This window comes from Drosophila virilis, chromosome 4 (assembly GCF_030788295.1).
Source record: "Drosophila virilis strain 15010-1051.87 chromosome 4, Dvir_AGI_RSII-ME, whole genome shotgun sequence".
Taxonomy (NCBI): domain Eukaryota; kingdom Metazoa; phylum Arthropoda; class Insecta; order Diptera; family Drosophilidae; genus Drosophila; species Drosophila virilis.
The window spans coordinates 11,150,552-11,173,919 of NC_091546.1; the positions used below are offsets into that span (position 1 = coordinate 11,150,552).

Genomic DNA, 23,368 nt, shown 5'->3' on the forward strand with positions numbered 1-23,368 from the left:
AAAGTTATGAAAAAAAAATCGATAACATCCTTTTGGGGTGGGCAATGCGATAACAAAAGGATGGCGATTTGCAGCACTAAATATGCATTAATTTATTTATATACAATTTGTTTTTCTGCTATTAACAGATTTGAATTAGATTTAAATAATCGATAGCTTTATTATTGGGGGTGGGAAATTCTAATCTGTTTCCCATAGCCCTATTTTATTGACTGATTGCGATAATTCATCAACGCGACAACAAAGGGCTGGCGTTTTACAACACTGAAGCGTGCCATTAAAATTTTTCTTTGCACTTGAATTTGCGCAATCAGCTACATATGTTTGGTATGTAAATTTTCGAAAAAAAAAAAAAAAAAATAAATAAATAAATAATGTCGTGGAATTGTAAGAGCTCAGTCAGGCACTAACAACGCGATTTTTCAGTGCAGCATACAAAGGAAAAACGCCTGCGAATGCAAATTGCCTGTGGGCAGCAAACAGACGGCTGCAAAAGCAAAAGAAGAAGAGCATCCAGCTAAAGCTTTTTTATTTATTTTTTTTTTTAAATTGGAGCGCGTTCAAAGATTCTCCCACAGCCCACTGCACTAGTTTCCAATGCCAATGCTAGCACCTATTGATGTCGAGAGATGACAATAATGTTGTCTGCGCTTCGTTATGTGTTGCTCTTGCCATACCCTGTACCCATTGAAAATGTAAAGGGTATTCTAGTTTTGGGCATATATGTATAGTAAGAGGACGGAAGCATCAACAAGCAAAACATGTCTACCAACCACATTTTCGATATATTTTCCATCTTTTCTTATGGTATACACAGATTAAGAATATTTTTACTCTTTACCCTAGTTCCTCAATTTTTCTGCTTTCGTTACACACATATTTGGCTGTCCTTCTACGTTCCGCAATTTTGACAAGGATCTGGCTTTAAACACCGAAGCTATTGAAAATGCATTTTCCCATAATATGGGAAAAGGGTAAATAATCAAAGGTGAGTGCTATTTTCTGTATGCATATAATATTGTTTGAATTTCTGAGGCCGTCTTCAAAACGATGCGTACAGGGTATCTCCTGGTCGGATCCCTTCGACTAGACCACTCTTGCTGTTGCTGCTGCTTATTGTGCGCCTTGGCCATGGCCAGTGCATTGTCATTGTCACCATAACAATTTTGTTGCCTTTTCTGCTTGACCAGAGCCTCCCGCTGCGTTGTGTATTGTTTGTGCATCGCTGGGCCCGCGCACGCTGAGCAGATTTCCCAGAATTGACACCTTGCCAGCCGGGCTGCTCCGTGCGCCCAGGCGCTCTTGAGGATTTGCTACACTTTTGTGCGGCGCGCCAAGTTGTCTGCCGTAGCTGGTGTAATCAGCCGGCGACGGCGAATGGAATCTTTGCCACATTCATCATTCCTGGCTGCCATTGAAACAATTGTTGCACGTATTATCTGGGTGTGCGTGTGTGTGTGCTCATGTGTGTGTTTGGCAAGCCAGGCCAGGTGTTTGCTATGGAATTTCAATTTGCATAAATTTGGTGCAGATTTGCGTACAATGGGACACGGCAGCAGCGGCAACGGGCGTACATGTACAAGGATGAGAAGATGCCTGGGTACACCTACTTTCCGCATAATGATCGATGCTCATTGAATTGTGCGTGCCGATTAGGCTGGGCTCTAATGAAGATGTTGCTTGATCTCAGCTGGGCAAACAGAGTGATGCTTCTGACAATTTTCTGATCTACACGTATGTTCAGGGCTGAATTGTCATGCTTCGACCCAGATACCTGTCTTTCAATTTCGATTCGTGTTCAAAAATGGTCTCGAGTTTTTTATGCTTTGAGGCTGGATTTTCCTTAGACTATTTTTATATTAAACAATTTCTTTTAACCGGTTACAGCCGTGTGATCGATAGAATTGCCAAGTCTTGTTCAAATTAAGATCATAATTTTTGTTTTCTATATATATCAACATATACATTCAACTCAACTAGACGGATTGGCTGCCAGCTGTGAGCACCAGATGGCTGGGCCAGTTGAAGACTCATTTCGGGGCAGACGACCTGATGCCAGAAGGCGGGCACAGGCAACGCTAATGCACCACCTACTGCTACTGGCACAAACACGAGGAGGCCGCAAGGAAACAAAGCGCGATTTCATTAGGGAGTGTGCAAAATGGAAAGGAAATAGAGCACGCAGCGCGAGGGTAAGACGCCTGCCAAGCGTTTCGTTTGTTCAAAGACAAAGGACAATGCTAAACTGAGTTGTATGGCTTTCTAACGACGTGGTCCTGCGGTGCAGCGGGCCGAGGAACAAGTCAGCACTCAAAGGAGTAACGCACCGTGAGAGACCGACAGGTGTGGTCCGGCCTAGGTTCAAATCTTAAGCCAAGCCCTGTCTTATCTGGCACAGCTTATCAGCTGTCCACTTGGCACCTGCCCCGCATCTTGGCCAACAATTAACCATACAAATAAACCCATTTTGTAGTAAATATGCTCATGTCATCTAAAATCACGATCACAACGTTGTCGTATGTGAATTCCAGCCTGGACGGCAGCAGCCGCTGGCAAACACAAATAAATTCAGGTGCTAAACGTGATGTGCGTGTCCAAATGACATTTCATTTATCTGTATGTGGTTTCTCAAAAACCTCGACCCACGGGCCGAGCCGATATTTGTTCATAGTTCATGTATTTACCAACAACTTGGCAAACGCTTAACAAGTGTCTGCGCTTTTTGTTTGTATTTGCATTTAGGAAAGGTTGATAACAAGATAATAAAATATATACAATATTTTTGTTTGATACTTTGACTGTTTATCCCACGGGTTATCCTTTTTTGTTTAAGCGATTTGGTTGGGTGCCAAAAGCATTTTTGTACTGATAAGTAAAAGTGCCTTATATGAAAATGCTTAAAAATGAAAAACATAATGTAATCAGCTTTGGACGGCGACTTTTCCTTTAAATGTAGACTGCTTTTCCACTTATTTAAGTGGATCTTGGACAATCGGTAAATCGTCTACACAACTCCCATTTTCCTCCCAGGTGAGTTGGTTTTCGAAAAGATTAATCGAGTTTCAACATGACTCAATTTGAGCTGATTTTCACAAAATTTTTCACAGGTGCAGATGGAATTTTCCAAAACCTTATCTTACAGTCAGAAATCTAATTCCTAGCTCCTACGGCTTGGGCTGTGCTTGTTGATCATCAATCAGGACAAATAGTTTTATGCAGTAAATCTTAATGGAAACTCTGGAGTGCTTTGTATTGGGCATTTACAAGAGGTACTTGAGATAAGAGCAGTTCAGTGCGCAATTTTAAACTGTGATTCTCTTTCGACAGGCCGTGATGCGCGCTCTTCGGCTCGTTCGCTCCGGCATCCAATTTGTAATCTACCCTCATATCGTAAGGCACATGCCAATACAATAACTGAAAACATTTTTGGCTGCAGGTCGACTTACCTACTGGATCAAACACTAAATCCTTAAACAAAGGACAACATGGCAAAAAAAAAAAGAGTATTAAAGCAAAATAGAAGCAGAGTTTTGCCTTTGGCACAAGGACAGGTGATGAGCGTCTTCCCACAATTTTTTTGTGCACGTCGAATGCCACACAGGACTCTGAAGTCAGGAGTGGAACCTGTGCCTAGGACACCGATGCCTAACGCTATTATTCGCAAAAAAGACAAAAAGAAGTGCGCACAAAAGCGGGCAGCGAGGCAGCTGACAAATCTGAAGAGATGAAGATGCTATTAGAAATCTAGGGGCAGGCAGAGATATGCCAGCCAGCTGCCTGGCTTGGGCTCGGGCTTAGGCCTCGCACCGTCCTTTTTCATTTTTGGCAAGGTGCTTGCCTTGATTGCGTCATGTACAGTGTGCCCCGGCAAGGTGGTCTGTTATGCCGTAGTCTGTTAGAGCGAACTGTCAACATAAATCTTGCTTATATATATTAGTATATATATATTTTGTCATAATTCAGTGAAGAGGCAGCGAGGGAGTTGGAGATTTTTTTAATTGATTGGGAGCGGAAGTGGCTGAGCATCGCAACATAATGGTCTATACCTATTATTAATTGTCATAAATCTTGATGAAAATAAAGCATAAAAAGATCGTAAGAGGCCCATTAAAAACGGCTTCGAAATGAGCTCAAGCTGCAAACCCGAGCCATGCTTAACCCTTCATTAGGCAACGCTTTGATTTTCTACGTAAAACGTTGAACTGTTTCTCGTTTACTTTTCGTCAAATTACATAATGATGGCCAGCCTACTTGATTGAGCTCAGAGACAGGCCAGACACAGGCACAGACACGGGCTTGAGTCCTGGCCACGCCTCACACACGCCGCACACACCTTTTGTGTGTGGGTGTGGCACACAGGCAGTCCAAATAAAGGCAATCCTTTTTGGCCAGCTCTGAGCCTTTGTGCTGCCGCCACAGCCGCACCTTTCGCAGCGTCCACTTGACAATTTAACCCAAAATGCAAACCGTTGAAATTAAGTTAAATAGTTTCTCGTTAAAGAAAACCCTTCTCGAGTACCGTTTCTTTCTTCTCGGCTCTTGTCGTTTGTTGTTTGTTGTGTGTGCTGCAACTCTTTGGGCTAAGCGCACCTGCCAAATGATTAATCATTTTGTGGCCCCGAACTCGGCTGCCTTTAACACCTTTACCCTCGCTTTCTCCCTCTTCTTTCCCTGTGCCGGGCTGTGCTTTATGAAGTGCGTTAGTTGCACCCGTCAATCCGTCGTCTTTCACGAGTTATTATACCCTTGCAGAGGGTATTATTATTCCGTCATGAAATATGTAACACCGAGCAAGAGAAATCGCCGATCTCGTAAAATATTTATATTCTTTCCTCGGAGATGAAAACATTTTGGATTGCCCAGATATTTCGACCAAATTCATCAATTACAGACTTGACTATTCTCCTCAATTAAAATTGCTCCTTAAAAAACAATAATTAAGGCAAAGACCATATTGAAAAGCATTTTTATGGAAACTGTATTCAAGGGTATTTGGCTTGTTGTTCATTTTAATTTTACGTTTTTTTTTTTTTTTGGTTAAATGCTAAAAGCTCATCAATTATACCTCATGCATCTGACTTTTTAGGGGCTTGTTGCACCGCTGCGAGGCGCCAAAGGTCGCGCTTTTCTCTTTTCATTTTGATGTTAAGCCTCTAATCATGTCCATCAGTTTGATGATTGTACATATATGGGTGTATGTGTGTCTGTAGGTGAAGCGTCTGTAAAGTCAGTCCATGTTGAATGAAACCTCGCCGGGCGAGCTAGCGCTGTTTATTTGCTATGTGGGCGGTCTTTGCATGACATCTTAATGGTTTACTTAATTTTAATCTTAAGAACCACAGTTATTTTTATTTTAATTACAGTTATTTGGAAATTCTCTACGATACTAACTGTCACGGATTCAAAGCAGCAAGCCACGAGACACTTGGATGGTAATTGGAGCATTGTGATGTTCCGTGAACTGGGCCAACAACACCTTGACTATTGCCTTGAGCTCTATAATATCTGAAAAGTATTCAAGTCCTTGCTTTGAAAAATCGAACGAATACGAGTGAAGATAAGTTCGAAGAGATTGAAATGTACTTTTGCATAGAGCTAGACATATTCAGTTAAAATTCAGTGCAATTAAAAGAATTTCAGATAACATATGTTCCCGGTTAAAAAGAATCGAGGTACACACAATGGTATTCATTTTACAATTAAAAATTCCCTTCGTATTCTCTACATTATCTTGGCTATAAAATTTAAATGTTCTCAGTTTTAGGTATGCGAATCTAATTCTGTAAGAGTCTCGATAATTTGTTTTCAACTACAGAAATTGTAATTGATTTCCCTTCAATTTCGTATAATTTTCATAGCATTCTCTCAACAAGAGGACCAACGCATTTTCATATTCAGACACCACTCATAAATCCAGACACTGACAACTCGCTGCACTTTAGGCGCACGCGCAGATGTTTTCACAGGCTAAAGCAATTCGGGAACCAGGATTTTCATTAGTGTCCGCACTCGTTGCATGCATTTCAGGCGCATTTGAATAAATAAAGTTAAATGCGTGTGTGTGTGTGTGCACACACCAAACAAAACATGACGGGGCAACGGATCGGTAGCTCAAAATAATTGAAAAGAAAGAACGCGCGCGCTTGCGCCGGCGCGTCTATAAATCAACGTTCCAGGATAATGCATCCATGAGTGTTGAGCACTAATTTTGCCTCGTTGCCGCATCTGCCCCAGCGCAGCAGCAGGAGCAGCAATAACAATGCGGCAGCCTCCATTGAGCCCATTGAGTGGCTGTCTGCCTGCCGCATTTTCGCTTGAATGCAATGCGAGAAATGGAGATCCTTTTCTGGAGACGAGCCAGGCGGCTGCGTGCGCCGCACCTGGCCGTGATTTGGAAACAAAACTGAATACAGCTGAGCTACTTAGGAGCGACCGACGACAGCTTGGGAACAGGTTGGTAAAGCACGAGGCGACCTACAACCACGAAACCAGCTTCATAGCGGTCAAAAAACTAACATTAAAAATTATAATATTAAAATTTTATTACATTTCACAAAAAAAGAATAACAAGAAAGAGCTTCTATGATCGGCTACGTCGAATATCAAATACCCTTGTAAATATTCACGTGACTTGGAAGGGTTTTAGTACCCAAAACTTTACTTCCAACCAATTGTTCCCATATAAGCCATATATAGTAATCTAAATTGTTACGAAATTAAAAGTGAAACTTGTAATTGCCCAGATTTCATTCTATAAAATCAGTTTTCAATAAATTTCCTTATAAACCTATTTGATATGGTAAGTTCTATAGTGATGGGGTTATGTTCATAAGTGAGGAATCATGTGGAACTTGTAAATGCCAAGATTTGTGAGAATATTTTAAGACAAAAGCAAAGTTGTATAGAAGAATTTTCGAATTATCATATGAGAGCTAATATATAATATATAATATATAATATATAATGGCTTAATATATAATATAAAAATATTATTATATGGGATTGAATACCTTACCTGATTGGCGTTACACATTTCGTGTCAATGTTGTAATACTCTCCAAAAGGGTATGAAAAGCGACACACACACATGCGAGTGTTGTGCCTCCCTTTTTGAATCAGATCAACCGTTGCCGGCGTGCCTGAACTGGCATGAACCTGCCGCGCAGCGAAGTTGTGTACCGTTGTGTAGATGATGTTGCAACATTGGCACAGTCGACAAGTCGCCACAGCGGTAAGTGCCCCAACCATTAAACTTCAGCTGGTGGCACGAGCTTAATGTTGTCGTTATACATTTTACAGGTTGACGACACACGAGCGAGCGCTCTGAAGAAGAAGATTGCAGCTTCGACTCTCTGACGGAGACGTGGTATGCGCTCCCTTGTGCATGTGGGGGGCGTGCATCCAACACATCCGTGCAACCACAGGCCATGCACGCCGCCGGCGGCGTGTTGCACTTTTTGTTTATTTTTTTTTTTCTTCTGTGGTCTGCTTGTCTCCGGCTGGGGGCCCAGTGCCCGACTGCAGCCTAACAGCTATTAAGTTTGTCCGCCTTGCCCATTTTGCATATGATATTTTTTTGGGGGCTACAGGTCTCCGGGGCCCTGGGGGTCAGCGTGGGGCGCAGGCGCACTCGGGTTATCGTCCGGTTTATGGTGCCATCGAGCGACGCGCGTCATGTTTATAAAGAAATTCTCTGCTGCTTCATTTAATACGAGTAATTTTCTTGGCAACGTGTCGTCAATGTGCATCCTATCGTTGCCGATGGCGTCTTCGACTGGGAGCTGTTTTGACCAAGCACTAACCTGCTGCGGTTCGTTGTTTTTTTATGTATTTATAATGTGTTGCTACTTGTTGAGTTGCTGCAATGAAAGAACATAATAATTATATTAATATTATACGAAATTATGGATAGATAATGATATATATAATGATTAATTATAAACATTTTTAAGCCAATTGAATGTTTGATTATGTCAACAAATAAAAAGTAAATCTTGAAGTGCCTGAGCATATATGTATATATATATATATTTTATTTAGCGTGTCTATTGATATTAGGAGTCAATTTTTGTCGATTTCGTGGAATAAATTGATAACCTGGTAGCCATTTTAATATCAACCAATTAAAAATTTAATCAAAATATATATAAAAGGGAAAAATTGGAAGTGCCAGAGTTTATATAGTAAATTTGGTGAGATATCGATTTGGTTAGATATCGACCGACTCGACCGACTAGACCGACTCGTCAAGAACATACTAATATATTTCATGAGATCAACGAAACATCCTTCAGCTAGTTACACAGATTTCCACACAGAAACACTGTATCCTTTTTATGTCCATTTTCAAAAGAATACTTGTATCTGACCAGTTCATCTAAAGAATGAGAGCATATCCTGTCTGGTTCGTCGCCCTGAACAATCCGCTGCCTTCTGCACATTGTAACAAAATTATAATGCCTAATTGTTAGAATATGGAAAGAAAATAGTTCCTGTTGCCAATTGTGTTGGAACAATGCCGAATTGTCTTCCGAGAAGCAAACGGAAATGCGATGCTGTAAAAATAAATTAGAAGTGGCAAAAACAATAAAATTGTTGGTGTTTTCTCATTTGTCTCCTTTTGCAAGCCGTCTCATTTTCACTTCCGCTGCCGTGCCAAGGGCTTGTGTGCATTTGAAGATCTAGACACACGTCAAGTTGTGTGTTTTTTTGTAGGTGCTCTTCAGGTGAATTTCGTATTCCTTTTTGTCAGCCTTCACATTGAATTTAATAACTAACCGAGGCTGGCTGAAATTGAAACATTACCGAGGCCTGTCAGCCATTTCCATGGGCAAAATGAATCGTTTCCTTTCATATTTAAATCGGAGCAGGCGATTTGGGGCAAGCCAACAAGGCCAGCAGGCAGCATATCAAGCTAACATTTTCAAATGCCGCCACGCCCACTTAAGTGGCGGCTCAAAACCAGTAGCCAATGCAACTGGCACCGAGGGCAACCGACCGTTGGCTGCAATCAAAATCTTCAGCAAGACAGCAACGGCGTTCACACGTCCTCAACGTCCACAACCACATCCCCATCCACATCCACATCCACATCATCATCATCATCATCATCATAATAATAATCAACATTTTAGCTAACAACGTCAGCCTGAATCCGCAATAAACGTTTCACGTCAAAGATTGATCATTGCGGCCAGCCCAGGCTCAGACTCATCCATTTCGCCCAATCAGCCACACCCACAAGATGCAACAGTGCAGTTAAAGGCCCCCATATTAAAATTTCTTAAAACTCTTGCTGAGGTGGCAACAACAATAACAACAACAAGTAGGAGGGCGTCTGCTGAGACTGCTCGAATACCAAATACTCTATCTTTCCCAAACTAAGCTGTGGCTGGTCAAATTAGCATTAAATATAAATTAGTCTGTAAGCGATGTGCCATATTTGCTAGATCTAACTTAGTTAGGCCAGTACACTGATATTTATATATATAGCGTTTATATCATGGTCATTATTGTCATGGGTTTGTGAACCTGGCCTTTTCGACTCACGAAAGCATTTTTGGAATCCGACATTGACTTGCAATATTTTTGAAATTCGGTTTAATTCAAATCAAATTCATGATTTTCCCACTAGTATACTTGTTAACCTTAATGATAGATACCTCTATCTATTATGTCTAATTGTAAAAGCTGCCTGTTATCATGCCCAACTCTAGATTGTAGGGTATAAAGGGTATAATATATGTGTGTGGGTTTGTATGTATAGCAAACAGTGGCTTTTGGCTTGTTGCTTCCGTTTCAACTGCTGCAAGGTGTGTGGCAGCAACAAAAAAAAAAAAAAAATAAAATAAAACAGTAGCTGCCACCGCCACTAAACGTGCAACAATTGGCAATTTCGTTTGCTGCGCCCAAAACGCAGACCTCGAGCCCCGCGAATCGCAGCTAAAGCCAACAAGCGACAGGTACGCAAAGCGCAACGATTGCCAATGGAGGCGATTCCAATTGTTATGTGTGTATGTGTGTGTGTGTACGACCTGTGCTCGGCTGTCGTTGCACTCCATGTTGCCTTCAACTTTCTACAACTGCCACATGCTGGGTATCTATGAATGGGCCGCAGCGTCCCATTCTCAAGCCGCCGTCGACGGCGGTGCTACATCATCGTCAACGTGTGGCCAACGTTTGGGGGCAACGTCAACTTGTTGCGATTTCGATTTCCTGTGCGCAGAAAAGTTTGACGTTTGCTGGGTCACCTTGCCATGGGGACATGGGCTTTGGCAGTATTCGTAATTGCTCTAAAAGAAATTTCCATATGATAATATTTATTCGCTGGAATATGCCCACAACAACTCGCTGGGCTATCCGTCGGTCTCTCTGTCTGTCTGTCCAGCAACGCCCGCGCTCCACGCAACACTCAGCCTGTTGTTGTTGTTGTTGTTGTTGTTGTCTATTTGACACTGCGCAGGCGGCGAGGATGCACTGCAAACAGCGTGTGGGTGGTCGCCAACTGACTCCGACTCCAGCCATGTCAGGCTGTCTGGCAGTCAGTTTTGGGTGCCTTCAAGTGACTTCGGCATTCGTGTGTTCGCATTTTTATTTCCATTTGCCATCTGCACTGTTTGTCGATCAGCTAGACTCTATTCCTGCTGCTGCTGCTGCTGCTTCTCCCTGAGCTGCTGCTTCTTCTTCGATTTTATTTTTTATTATCTAGTTGGCATTTTAGTTGAATTGTTAGCTTAGTTTATGTGCTGATCCAACTGCAGCCCCAGCCGCTACTGCTCCTTTACCCGAGTCGCCGTCGTCGTCTCCTCCCGCTACCCACCGCTGCCTCCCGCTGGATTATGCAAGCTGCAGCATTGCAATTCGAATTGCCAATCTGCATTTCTAAACGCTGGCTTGAATATGGACCGTTAGCGTTACGATTGATGCAGTGACTATTTACTGAGTTATCGTTATTCAAATTTTAGTGTTGTGTGTTGCTTAAGGCAGTGCTGCAAAATGCCGGGCCCGTACGTTAGAGTAGCGATAATCGATGAGTGATAAAACTGACTGATAAAAACTCATTTAAAATAAATAAGAAAAGCTTATTGCTAAAATTAACAAACACCGGCCTTCTTTTAAAATTAATCATTGAAATTATTATCAAAACAAGAGAATGAAGATTTATACTCTCATAAACAAATGGCCAACCGATTGTTAACATAGTATCAATTTTTGCATAGAAGACCATAGTTTTTTACCAAACTGTGGCAGTAAGGTATATGCAGCTATCCGATCTGAACATAACGGCAGCTGAAGGTACGAGACGGTTCAGTTAACTGATCAAATGTTAGAAAAAACTATTACAATGTAGTGTTGAAAAATGCCAAAAGCTAGAGTCAGAGGGAAATTGCTTTGCAAATAAAGTTTTATACAGTTTTTTAGGGATTAGAAACAAAGAGGTGATATTTTTTTAAAACTTACTATTGTGAATTTATGCACAACAACCATAAAATAAGAATAAGACAGCGCACCTTGCATAGGCGAAGAACTTGGGTAAGTAACCCGGAGCTACCCTCATGTAAGTCGGCCCAACGCACAGAAAACTTATAAAATAATAGTAATTAAAAAAGAAAATGCATAATTAGGTCAACGCCTCGTAGCTGGCACTGCGACGGCACGCGTAATGAACCTGTTCGGGAGCAGAGCGACTCGTCCGGGCAACAGACGGCGGCAACATTAGCGACAAAGGCGAAACACATGAGCCGTCGGCTCCGGTGGCACCTTGACCAGAATTTCTAATAAATTTCTAGCTAGGGGTAACAACATGTCAAAACACAGGCGAGCACAGGTAATGCCTGGCTTAATATGCGCCCAAGCACCCTCATAGATTCGGCCACGACTCGACTGGACTGGGCCGTCCTTTTGGGCACCGAAAGTCAGTGGTGCGCGGAAATGTGCGGGACAGGCGAGACCTGAGACTTGCGTCGTGCGACGTGCGACAGACGAGTGTCGCGCGCCGTTGTTTAATATCCGCTTACCCCGACCGGTTGGTCGATCGGTGGGTCGTTTGTCCTAGTTCTAGCATTCCATCATGCTCACAATTTGAATAATTAGTCGCTCGTGCCGGCAGCACGCCAGAAACTCCAGTCACTAGCACCAGCACCAGCACCAGCACCAACCACCTTCCTGTCGCATTCCTGTGCACTTTGCATAACATGTCCTCGCTCCTGTTGCAGATGTGTGGGCAGGTTGAGTGCACAGTGCACTGGAGAGGAACAAGTGCTGTTGCGCGAGTGGGCAGTGTTGCGGTCACTGATCGTGCACTCGACCGGTAAGGATCATGCTGGCATATGTTACCTTCTATTATGCACTTGAACATAGTCAAGGTGCAGACGCGTGCCATGGCCAAGGGGCCATGGGCATAGCTTTGCTCTGGGCAGCTGCTGTGTGGAACTTATAACTTATTGTGTTTCTTTTTGCCAGATATTTGTCGGGGCGGAACATGTCCAGCTATCCCATTGAAGTGCCCATGCAGCCCTACGCTGGCAGGCTGCTCATCATTGAGCATCTCATTGTGCCCGACGTCAGCGATGACCAAAGGCAAGGCTCGGGCAAGAAGGCAATTGTGGGACCCAAATTTTCGGACATGCCACGTCCATCGTTCTTTGAGCCAAAGGTTATTGAAAAGACGCTGCTCAAGTATTGCATTCTAGAAGGCATTTCTAAAGATTTCAAGGACGAGCTCGTGGATGCGCTACTGTCAGCCGTGGAGACGTACATGAAGTACCTAGTGCGGACCGTCATCGAGCTATGCGAACATCGCTCTGGCAACAATCTCTATAACGATCCGCGTTGCGTGGTGCAGCATAATATGCGCACCACAATGATGTTTCTCAACGATCGCGAGGTGGCCGACTATGGCTGTTCGGATGACGATTCCGCCTACGGGCATCGCAGGTAGTCTAGATATAGATGGGGTTTATTTTTATATGATAATATCTATTCCAATTACAGGCGCTGGATGAAGCTGCAACGCAATCGCACCAACAACTCGGGTGAAAACGAAATGCGTCTGGAGTCGACCAATAGTACGGCCCTCATGGCGTTGGGCGCACGGAAACCAATCGGTCCTGGTGGTGCTGGAGGTCAGCTAACATCTGGAGCCGCTCAGCCGCCACAACGTTCGTTTATCATACGCATCAAGCATATGAACGTGAAGGATATAATACAGTTCATGGAGGAGGAGAAGCGCTACAACAAGTCCAAGCTGCTCTACGATGCCTATTTGACGTACAAATGGTAGAGCGAGCGGACGGGCAGAGGCAGTAAGAATAAGATATTAGGAGGGAATTAGACGTGCCTCTGGGCTGCTTGGCACACACGCGCGTTACGATTCCAATTACAGCCATATTCAGACAGTTCAATGAACTTCCTTTCAAATAAATCAGAACAAAAGCCCAAGGAAACAGGTGGTGTGTCCTTTGTTCAATCAGCTGCTGCTGCTGTTGCTGCTACTGCTGCCATTGCTGCTGCACTTGGCATTTCAATGGAGCTCCATGAAAATTCATTTATTCTACCCATGCACTTTGAACTTTTGTGCACTGATTGCAGACGCAGACGACGGGGACGACGGCAACGACAACGACAACGACGACGCCGACAATGCGGAGGAGTACTTAAAGGAATATCCGGCCAGCAACGCTAACCCAGACAGGAAGCATATGCGCATGCGCTAGTCGCCAACTGTCGGCGTCGTCGCTTTGGAGGAGGAAACGTGATCTTATCGTGCCGCTCATTATGTTAAGTGCTGGCAATAAAATCAAAGCGCGGCTTAGGGCGACACAATCATCTATGCGTCTCCAATTGAACTTCAATTGAAGCCGTGCGCCAAGTCTCACTTCGAAATTGGGCGCTCACGTAGCCATTGGACGGGCATGCGTGCGGTTCGTGCTGTGGACACCAATTGTAGTAGCATTAATTTTCGTGTAATAGATGGCATTTTGTATTGGGTTACGAGTGACCATTCTACATATCTAATTGGAAATGCTTTACGCAGTTCTGTAGTGGGTTTCAAAATAGAGCTGGGCCCCAACACAATTAGATTATCAGAAATTATAGTCTATAAAAATAAGAAGCTTGGTATAAAATTGAACAAATGCTCGATGTATGGCTCTATGGTTGTCTGAGCTATACTTGACGCTAGACCTATAACTAGTCCTATACTTGAAATGATAATAATATATTATTTATCGTCTTTAGAAATTGATTGTGACTACGCTTAAATAACAGCTAAGATTCATCAAAAATGTATTTTATAGATATTTCTTAAGCGAGTTATTTTTAAAAGAACAGAGCTCAACAATTTCAGTACATAATTTGAATTTTTACGAAATCGTAGAACTCCCTATGTGAGATAAAGGATGTGAACATTTTTTCTACTTCAAGTGTCTTTTTGTATGATGACTAGTTCCTCCCTATCATATTATGTAGCATACTTATTATAACGTTTTTTTTTTTTTTTCTATACAATATTACAATGCAGGTCTTATGAAAACTGTACTTTTTAGGCAGTCTGAATAGTTCTGTTGTTAGATAATCATTCAGTTGATGTCTAAACAAATTTCGAGTGCGTCTATTTTTATTATATTTTTTTGACACACCTGTCGGCAAAGCTATCCACCCCTATGCCAGACCCCTAGCCCTGTTGCAGGCTTAGCTCCTGCATATGCATGTATCGTATCCCTTTTTAAGGACCCTCTCCCAGCTGCTCGACGCTCGCTTGCCCACTTATCGGGCGCTTGCGCCGTCAGGCGTTAACTTGACAGGTAGACAGGAAAAGTTCGAACCACACTCAACATGCCCCCTTGTGTTGAAACCACCCCCAACTGAACCATCGGCACTTGAGTATAGATCACTTTTCCGGCCGGAAGGAGGCGACTCGCTAGTATGCAAGGTGTATTTGCATAGCACAACTCTACGTTGGGCAGGAAGCCAAATGCCAACACACACACACACACACACACACACAGACAACCATTGATACACCCCAAGCCCAAGCACTCGACAATGTTCCGTTAGGGCGCACCTCGTTCGCAATGTGTGTGTGTGTTTGTGTATTATGATATCTGAGTATTTGTATAAGAGCAACAACAAAGAGTTGCTTTTGTATTTGGAAAATGTTGCACCTTTTTTGCATAAGGTCGTCGCCTGTTCTGCCCTGCTCTGGCCTGGTCTGTGCTCTGTCCCGATCACCGAAGTCTTTATAAAGTAGCAGCTGTGCCAATACTCCGATCGCTTGGCTATAAAACTGTGAAGCACCTTTTCATATGCTCATGTGTTCATTTGTTTGCCTTGGCCCGGATAAACCTTACGGGAATTGTGTATATTGATTGCTGCTCGTCTCCCATTTTATCTGTTGCTCATGTTTACACACTTGTGGCCCGATAAGGTGCCCATTAGGCATATGAAAACATCTTTCCTGTCGTCTATTTACATATTTTTCTGCTTACACAGGCATTGACTGAACTATCTGAAAGCGTTTCAATTTGTCGAAAGCTATTTACAGCACAAACTTGCCACACATTGTGCTTCATTTCGTGCAACGTGAATAACGGGGGATTTTTTCCAACAACTTGTAATGAGTCGAAAATAAATATTCCTTAGAATAAGCCTGGTGATTCAGAATATACAATATTCAATTGTATTCGATTGGGTTCTATAAAATGATAGTATAATTAGTCGTAGAGTTTAGTGGTATATTTTGCTTTTACGCGTTTAAATTAATTTTTCAGTGCTTTGAAAAGTTCATTTTCGTTAGTTAATAAAATTAAGCTCCTCCCATGGACATGCTAAGTTTCACTTGCTGATGCAATTTGCTTCCTCATAAAATATCAGCTCCGTTTCTAATCTGCGGCATATGCTCCGCCTAGTCGCGACTGGTCGCTGGCCACCACTAGGCACTCACAAAGGAGCCATAAAAAACTATCGACACGTAACGATTTGTGCCGCTCCAGACACGCTGCTGTTGTTGTAGCTGCTGTTGCTCCGACTGTTGCGTATTACGGCGTCTTACAGCGAAACCAAAATCCGTGCACAGCCCCCAAAGACAATATTTATGGCTTTATTAACTTCAAAACGCAACAGCAGCAGCAGCAGCAGCAGCAGCCGGCAACAGCGGCAACAAAGTGTTAAGCCCGGCCAAGGCGATGAAGTTGTGTAAATGAAATTAATCTTCAATAGACACAGGGCAATAAACGAACGGCAGAAGGCGTCCCATACACATGCATACATGTGTGTGTGTGCATATATACCCCAACCCCAGCCTCAACCCCAGCCCAACCACTGGCGACTGCCATTAGTCATTAAACAATTTTCCACTGAAGCGGCCGCAACATCAACTCCACCAACTCCAGCGGCAACTTTAGCATCGGCTGCTGCGTATTTTGTCAGGTGTCATAAAAACCGAATTTATTGCGCATGCGCAGCCCGATGTTCCTCCAATATGAGAAGCGTCTGTACGTGGCGCATTTTGTTACAGATTGTGTGTATTTTTTTTTTCTTTCGGTTTTATTATTTAATTTTGTTTGCTGCAGGATTATAAATCATGATGCGTGCGAGTTAAGGTGACAGCACTTTAGGGCACATAAACACACATAAACCTGAGCAGGTTGCTGGAATTTTAATTAAATGGAGCACGAAGTGTGCAAGGAGATTTACCTTGGCCATATGGTCAAAACTGTCAGGCAGAGAGATAAGTTGGACTACATATATAACTGGTTTATAATCAATAGGGATGTCCACTCAGGGACTTGGTTATTTCCAGCAGTTACAAAATATAGATATTAAATATAGTTAAATATAAGCTTAAGGCTAGCAAAACAAACAGAAAGATTGTTAATCAAATGGTGCATGTTTTTAGACTTGAATGATGCTCTAACATTGGACATATCTATTTAAAGCAAATAATAAATTATAGGAGTGTTCGACTGTCTCTAGCTCTTATAAGTTCTGTGACATGCTTCATAAACATAGTTTCGATATTGATATTTATAATTTGCAATCGGGAAAGTTATCAATTATTTAAAACAACCTGAAACTGCGCGAGATATGGGAATACGTGTCCATACATACAGGCGGAGGGACAAACAGGCAAACATATTATAATTAATTAAATACATAATTATAATCAATATTTCTGCATATCAAAGAAGATATTTCAATATGGTTCATATCGTAATTCCATTAATCTACGTGCATAAGACAACATTTGCATATCTTGTTTAGTCACAAGAAAATATACCTACATATGTATGTATGACAAGCGAACGTTTCCAATTATATAATTTTTTTTAACGTAATCTAACTATGCTTAACTATCTTCGCTTTATTATATAAATGCAGTTTCCAATCACTAACTATACTTGGAAATGCAAAAATGTACAAAATGTATATAAGGGAAAAATAAAATCATACAGTGCGAAATTCACACGCTCTCGCCTGCGGGTGTTCTCTTGGCAATCGTACAGAAAGGGCACGTAACATCCTCGAATGTGTGTGTGCCGTGCGCTGCACTTGTTCCCACAAATTCCGAGGCATAGGCAATTTCCATGAAGCAAACAACAAGCAAAAATTTCACACTCTTGCATACAAAAGCAATGAGCCAAAAAGAAGAAAAACCAAAAAATTGAAAATAAAAACTGATAAAGAAGACGAGTTGAATGTGCCCGACTAAAAAATACCCTGTACTCAGCGCCCGGCTGTCGTGACAAGTTTGTAGGAGATGGGAGGACACAAAGAGCAAGGTATTATTAACTTCTATATAGTATTCGAGATGATTTCTTTGGGCTTGCTTTCGAATCATGGCAATCAAAACATCGATATGTATTTAAAATTACAGGTTCCTAGATTTAGGCGCTCTATAGACTTTGTTTGTCTTTCCGATGAAAAATAGATAACATTTTTGAGATCCTCTTGCCTGCATACATATTTTCGCACAAAGTTATCAGATCCATTTTACCCGTTTGGTTCGGGTACAGGGTATTCAAATAAATGGTAAACGAGAAATTTGTACTGTCGAAAATGCCACTGAACTGACTCGGTGAATGGAACCTGCTGGGGGCATGAGAAACTGGGAACTCTGAGACAGATCACAGCCATCAGCATAATCAACAAGATCACGCATCAAACGAGACGACAGCGGCATAAGAATGCAAACATTAAGAGATTTTATGCGAGTTGTTCACATGCCAAAAACAAAACAGAAAACAGCAAAAAATATATATCAAAAGACCGCAGGCAGCAGGCAAACAAACAGGCAAACAGGTACACAGGACGATTATCCTGTCATTCACTTGTTGCTGCTGCACACACACACAGAAAACAGCAAAAAAAAAGCAAAAGAGAGAATTAAACGAAATGTATCTCACAGATACACACGCACAGGTAGATTCAAAGTTTCAGTGCCTTAACCCGTAAAAGGGCTGATTCAGTTACACTTCCTGCGCCCCCCCTGCGCGCTCATCAACGTACTGAACTGTGTGTGTGTGTATGTGTTTCGGGATCTCATTGGGATTCTTGGTAGCGTGTGAACCTGTTTCGAATCCACGCTAGTTTCAGCTCCCGGCCCGCACCTCAGCTTGGCTCATCGATGCTGCTGCCGCTTGTTTTTTTTTTTAGGAAATTTTTTTTTGCATGATTTCATTTTCGGTCCGATGCTAATCTTAAGCTTTGAATTTTTGGCACAAATCGCCCCTTTTTTTTTAATAGACAACAACTGGATTTTTGTTGGTGTTGTTATTGTTGTTACTGTTCCTGGCCATATTTTAGTGCGCATTTCGTGTTTTTCGATAATTTATTACAGTTGCCCAATAAACGACGCTTTGGTTTTTAGCTTACTTTTGAATTTTGTGGGTCGCCGCCAAAACACAAGTATTAGCACTCTAGTCGGAAATGCTCGACTAGAAGATACCCTAGGCTCATCGTTGAGCTACTGTTTCAAATATTCTCACTTCCATTTGGACACACACCAAAAGCTATGGCCCTGCTTTACTTAGCTCCACATAATGCTTCGAACAGATTGGGTATTCATATATATATAAGTATATATAAACTTGGCATTCAAGCCCAATGCCTATGAAGAATGGAAAGAGGTATTCAAATAAATAAATATTCTTGATCTGTGAATACGAGACTCTATATAGCAAAGTTTGGGTGTCTTGCTCCGAGCTATGGTAAAAAGTTAAGCAGGGTGGAGTCCTTAGTTTTTATTGTTTCGTGCATACGGACAGGCAAAAAACTATATATCGACCTGACTGTTGATACTGATCAAAAATATATATTATTTTGGCATCGAATATAATTCTGCCTTTGAAATCAATTTGCACTTAACCATTCTACCCTTTCCAATCATTTTGAATGAGTTCAGGGTATATAAAAAAAAAAATAAAACAGAAATAATAAAAAAAAACTTTTTTATTGTCAAACTCACTTTTATATTTGTGCGATTAGTTTTTCAGCTTTTCTTACCTGCAATTTACATTCGGTATTTTTGTTGTTGTTGTGTTTTTGTTATAAAAACTTTGCTCGTCGCACGCAAAAAAATTGAGTTCCCACGCATTTTCAATTCGTGATTTTTTGAAATGCAGATCAAAGTGAAATACTTGTAAAATCAAAACGAATTTTATTGTTCTTGTTGTCAGTTATTTAAAGGGCATGCAAATTGGCAGAGAAACCACGCTAAAGTGTCTTAAAAGTGGGCTAAAATAGCTTCGATTTCTGCAAAAGCGCACGAATGCAAGGAATACAGAATCTGGTTTGGGTTAATTTAGAAAGAAAATGCGAATCACCTAACGATCCTCTTATGAAAACGCTATTTCCCAAAGTGTATTTCTTGTTGAAATGTGAAGAAACGAACTCTTTAAAAGTTACGCATCTTACATAAATTATTTGCAATTCTTATTGGCAAATCGAAACAAGTTATCAAATTTATTTTAATTTAAGCATGGTTAACTTTTTCTGTCCCAATTATTATCTTTTTATGCGTCAGACACGCCTTTCTTTTGCAACCAATAAAGATTATATTTAAAAGTCCAGTAAGTTAAATTGATCGACTCTCTAAATTAAGCTCAATTTGGAATAACTTATTTATTGATCTGTGCAATGTACTTCATTGCATTATAGAATGGTCGCTTAATTTGGAATGACTTTTTATATTCATAAAGAGAAGACTAACTTTTCTTACTGAATAGTAGAACTGCCTGGTATCCAGCTGTATTTTCGGCTAAATAACTAGTTAAGATTAGCACGACAATATTATTAGCCGAATACTTTCATTTTTTCGATAGTTATGCCTATAAATCTACTTTTAGCTGACAAACACTTGAAGCACAGTCAAATTATCTGCTATCAGGGGCCATGTGACAGCCAACAACTTGCCAGAAATGACATGCAAAGCAGTTGTCATTAAATTTAACAAAAAAAAAAATAAATAAAAAACACTTTAATGCATAAAATGAAATTGCTCAAATTGTTGGCCATAAATCAACGGCAGACGAGGGGATCAAAACAAAACCAACATTTTGCGCTCGATTTCACTGCTCGAAACCGAAAAAAAAAAAAACAACTTCACCTGTTCGTTGAGACAATGGCTGTGGTTTGCTTGGTGACAGGCCAGTCAGCGTCACCCCCCCACCGTCCATTGAAGAGGTTGATGGGAGAGGGAGGTGGTGGGAGGGGAGGGCAATACAAACGCCTGTTGACAATTACAGGCAACTCAATTGCGGCACTTGTCGCACGACACTCGAATGGAAGGCAGAAAAAATAAATGAAATGAAGTAAACTGAACTGAAATGAAATGAGTTTTTGGTCAGTCAACAAGTGACGACTCGTTGGAGCATTGGAACATTGGAGCGTAACGCATCCGCAGCATGACGTGCCAGAAAATATTTTGATTTTTCACGTAGCGTGCGTTGCGGTATTTACTTAAATTTCGAATATAAGCATATTGTACATGTAGGCATATTCTTTTTTTGGAAACTGGCCGCTGCTGTTGCCCTGTTGTTGTTTTTACGGTTTAATTTACGGCACAAAGTTGACAGGCGCGTCTGCCCACTCAGGGGTTAAACGAGCCTCAAGTCTCGGCCATAGCTCGAGCAGACGTGCAGACACAATAAGCGCTAAATGACATGAGCAGAGCCTGTGCCGCCGCCGCCACATCCTCCCACTCCAGCGCCTGCTCCTGTTCCATATGAGTTTGCAGTTTATGGCTTACAAGAGATTTGGTTTGCCTGTCCCTGTCCACGCATTTTGATTTAATCACAGCGGACGCCGCCTTTAAACGCTGTTTTCGGTTTCTTTTTTATGCCCTTGCCAAGGGTATCTTAAAATGAGGAACTCATTTCAGGACGGCTTACAGATCTTATATGCCGAACTAGCTCGGAACGACGGAATAAGAAAAGATTAAGAATAGTTGTCTAAAACTTTTAATACATTTATAATAGTATTTCTACACGAGATCGATAGTGCAACAAATTGTCAATAAATTAATTTTCTTGGGTATATCTGGTAAGGGTATTCAAGCTTCGATTGGCTATTAAATTTTTCCATTCTTGTTTTATGTTATTATTTTTTTGTTCGCTGAATGCAAACCATCGCCTTAATTGTGCAGAACGAAATGCTTGCTCCACTAATTAAACGGCCGAAAAAAAAAACAACGTACAAAAAATTGCATTTCATTTTATTTTATTTCAGTTTGTTTAACAAATTTGCTGACAAGCGCGCTGACAGCGCTCAAAAAAAAAAAAGAAACGAAATTAAAGAAAAAAAACGAAAGACTTAAGCAACAAACTTGCCCGCTCGCCACTTGACCCCAACGCACTGTTCGCACAATGCGTTCGAAAATTTTAGCCGCTTTCCCGCCGCAGATTTTAAGCCGAAATTTCAATTTGCACTCTGCCACACACAGAGCGAAACACACGGATACAAAAAAAAAAAAAAAAAACAATTTACACAAACCAAATGATTGCCACGGATATGGTTATAATCGGCGCTGTCTTTCTTCTCAAATGGCAAATCAATGGGGCGCAGAAAGAGATGAAAAAAAAAACCAAAATACAAAAACGAGCCCAAACAAAGCCCACAAAACTGAAAGTAGCGATAAGAGGCTGAGTTTTCACTCACTACCTGTTTGGGTGTTCCGGACAATGGAACTGGCTGGCTCTGTGGCTCTCTGGATGAAGCCGTAACAATTATTTCTATTGCAAACAAAAGCAGCTCGTGGAATTTGTTTCTTCAGAATCGTAATTTTGATTTGTCGCTATGCGTGTGAATTTCAACGGTAGCGAAAACGGTACGAAAAAAATGCATTTCGAAAAGTTGTGCAAACGCCCACACAACAAGTAGTATGCAGGCGTTTGTTTGGGTTTTTAGCATGAAAATTGTTAATACTAGAGAGGATAATAGAATTTTTTCATGGAAAGAAAACGAATGCCTATTACTGAGTGAAAAACTATATGCTTAGGCAAAACAGCGACAGGTTGTTGTTCAGTTCGTCATTCAGTGTTTAGCTTCTACATTTGGCATGTGGCGCCATCTGTTGGAAGGCACGCTAAAAGCATATAAAAATCGCTGAATTAACTATTAATCAAGTGGCTGCGTTCATAAACCTGGCATAGTTGGCACTTAAAGCCTATTTAAAATGCAAGAGTTATAAAAAGCAACGATATTTGCCAATCGCTCGTGTGCTAAATTTTTTATGTGGCGCCATCTATCAACGGTTAGGCAACAGCATCGCTGAGAAGTTATCACTTGTAGTCGGCATTGTGGCTCCTCGTCAGGTTGTGGCTCCCCGTTTTAAGTCACGTTTCGTGTATCTGAGCTCGCATCTTAGGCAATTAATTTAAACGCACGCTGTAATATCTCATTCTTCGGCCTAAGAGAGCCAGCGAAATTCATAGAAGCCGTTGGCCATAAACCATTGAAATCAGAACAAACGCGAGCTGCCTCAGTAGCTTTAGGTCGAGTGCATGCTTGAGGCTGGCGATATTCACTTGTTACTCCATTTACAAGTTCCACAGAATTATGATTGAGATCGCGGGCCTATCATAAAAAGCCAAACAACCAAGTTTATTTGGAAATATAGTTGTAAAATGTAGCCCCAAAATAACGAAACCTCCCGTCTGCCTTGTGTCACACGGGGCAAGTGGCAGGCAGACGTTGAAGAAAACTTGACGCATAAATCTCGGACAACATTTTCATTTCCAAAGTCACGGCACGCCACCGCCGCCGCTGAATGAAATTAGACTAAAAACGTTGACAAGTGTCGTCTGGCCAGTGGCCAAGTTTTCGGACTTGTACTTGGGCTTGGATTTGAACTGCAACGGAAGTCAATGCC

At 41.6% G+C, this 23,368-nt stretch overlaps 1 protein-coding gene and 1 long non-coding RNA gene across 3 annotated transcripts; both read left to right on the forward strand.

The window, feature by feature from the left end:
* Window positions 1-235: 235 nt before the first annotated feature.
* On the forward strand, window positions 236-2,821 carry LOC116651662 (uncharacterized). The gene is made up of 3 exons (XR_004304682.2): window positions 236-327; window positions 432-988; window positions 1,981-2,821. It is a non-coding gene; the product is annotated as an uncharacterized lncRNA (long non-coding RNA).
* Window positions 2,822-11,183: 8,362 nt separating this feature from the next.
* Window positions 11,184-13,455, forward strand: nht (no hitter). 2 transcript variants are annotated; one of them, XM_032438210.2, is made up of 3 exons: window positions 11,184-11,295; window positions 12,463-12,936; window positions 12,994-13,455. In XM_032438210.2, the coding sequence occupies exons 2-3, from the start codon at window positions 12,482-12,484 to the stop codon at window positions 13,280-13,282; spliced, it is 744 nt and encodes a 247-aa protein (XP_032294101.1). In that variant the 5' UTR covers window positions 11,184-11,295; window positions 12,463-12,481; the 3' UTR covers window positions 13,283-13,455. The 2 variants fall into 2 exon arrangements, with proteins under 2 accessions (XP_032294101.1, XP_002052155.1); XM_002052119.4 differs by lacking the exon at window positions 11,184-11,295 and adding an exon at window positions 11,366-11,532 and having other exon boundaries at window positions 12,994-13,454.
* The last annotated feature ends 9,913 nt before the right edge of the window (window positions 13,456-23,368 follow it).

Excerpts from the sequence above, each read along its gene's own strand:
- nht (XM_032438210.2), top strand. The coding sequence starts at position 12,482 with ATGTCCAGCTATCCCATTGAAGTGCCCATGCAGCCCTACGCTGGCAGG. Across the intron at positions 12,937-12,993 it reads TCCGCCTACGGGCATCGCAG|GCGCTGGATGAAGCTGCAAC; the intron begins GTAGTCTAGATA and ends TTCCAATTACAG.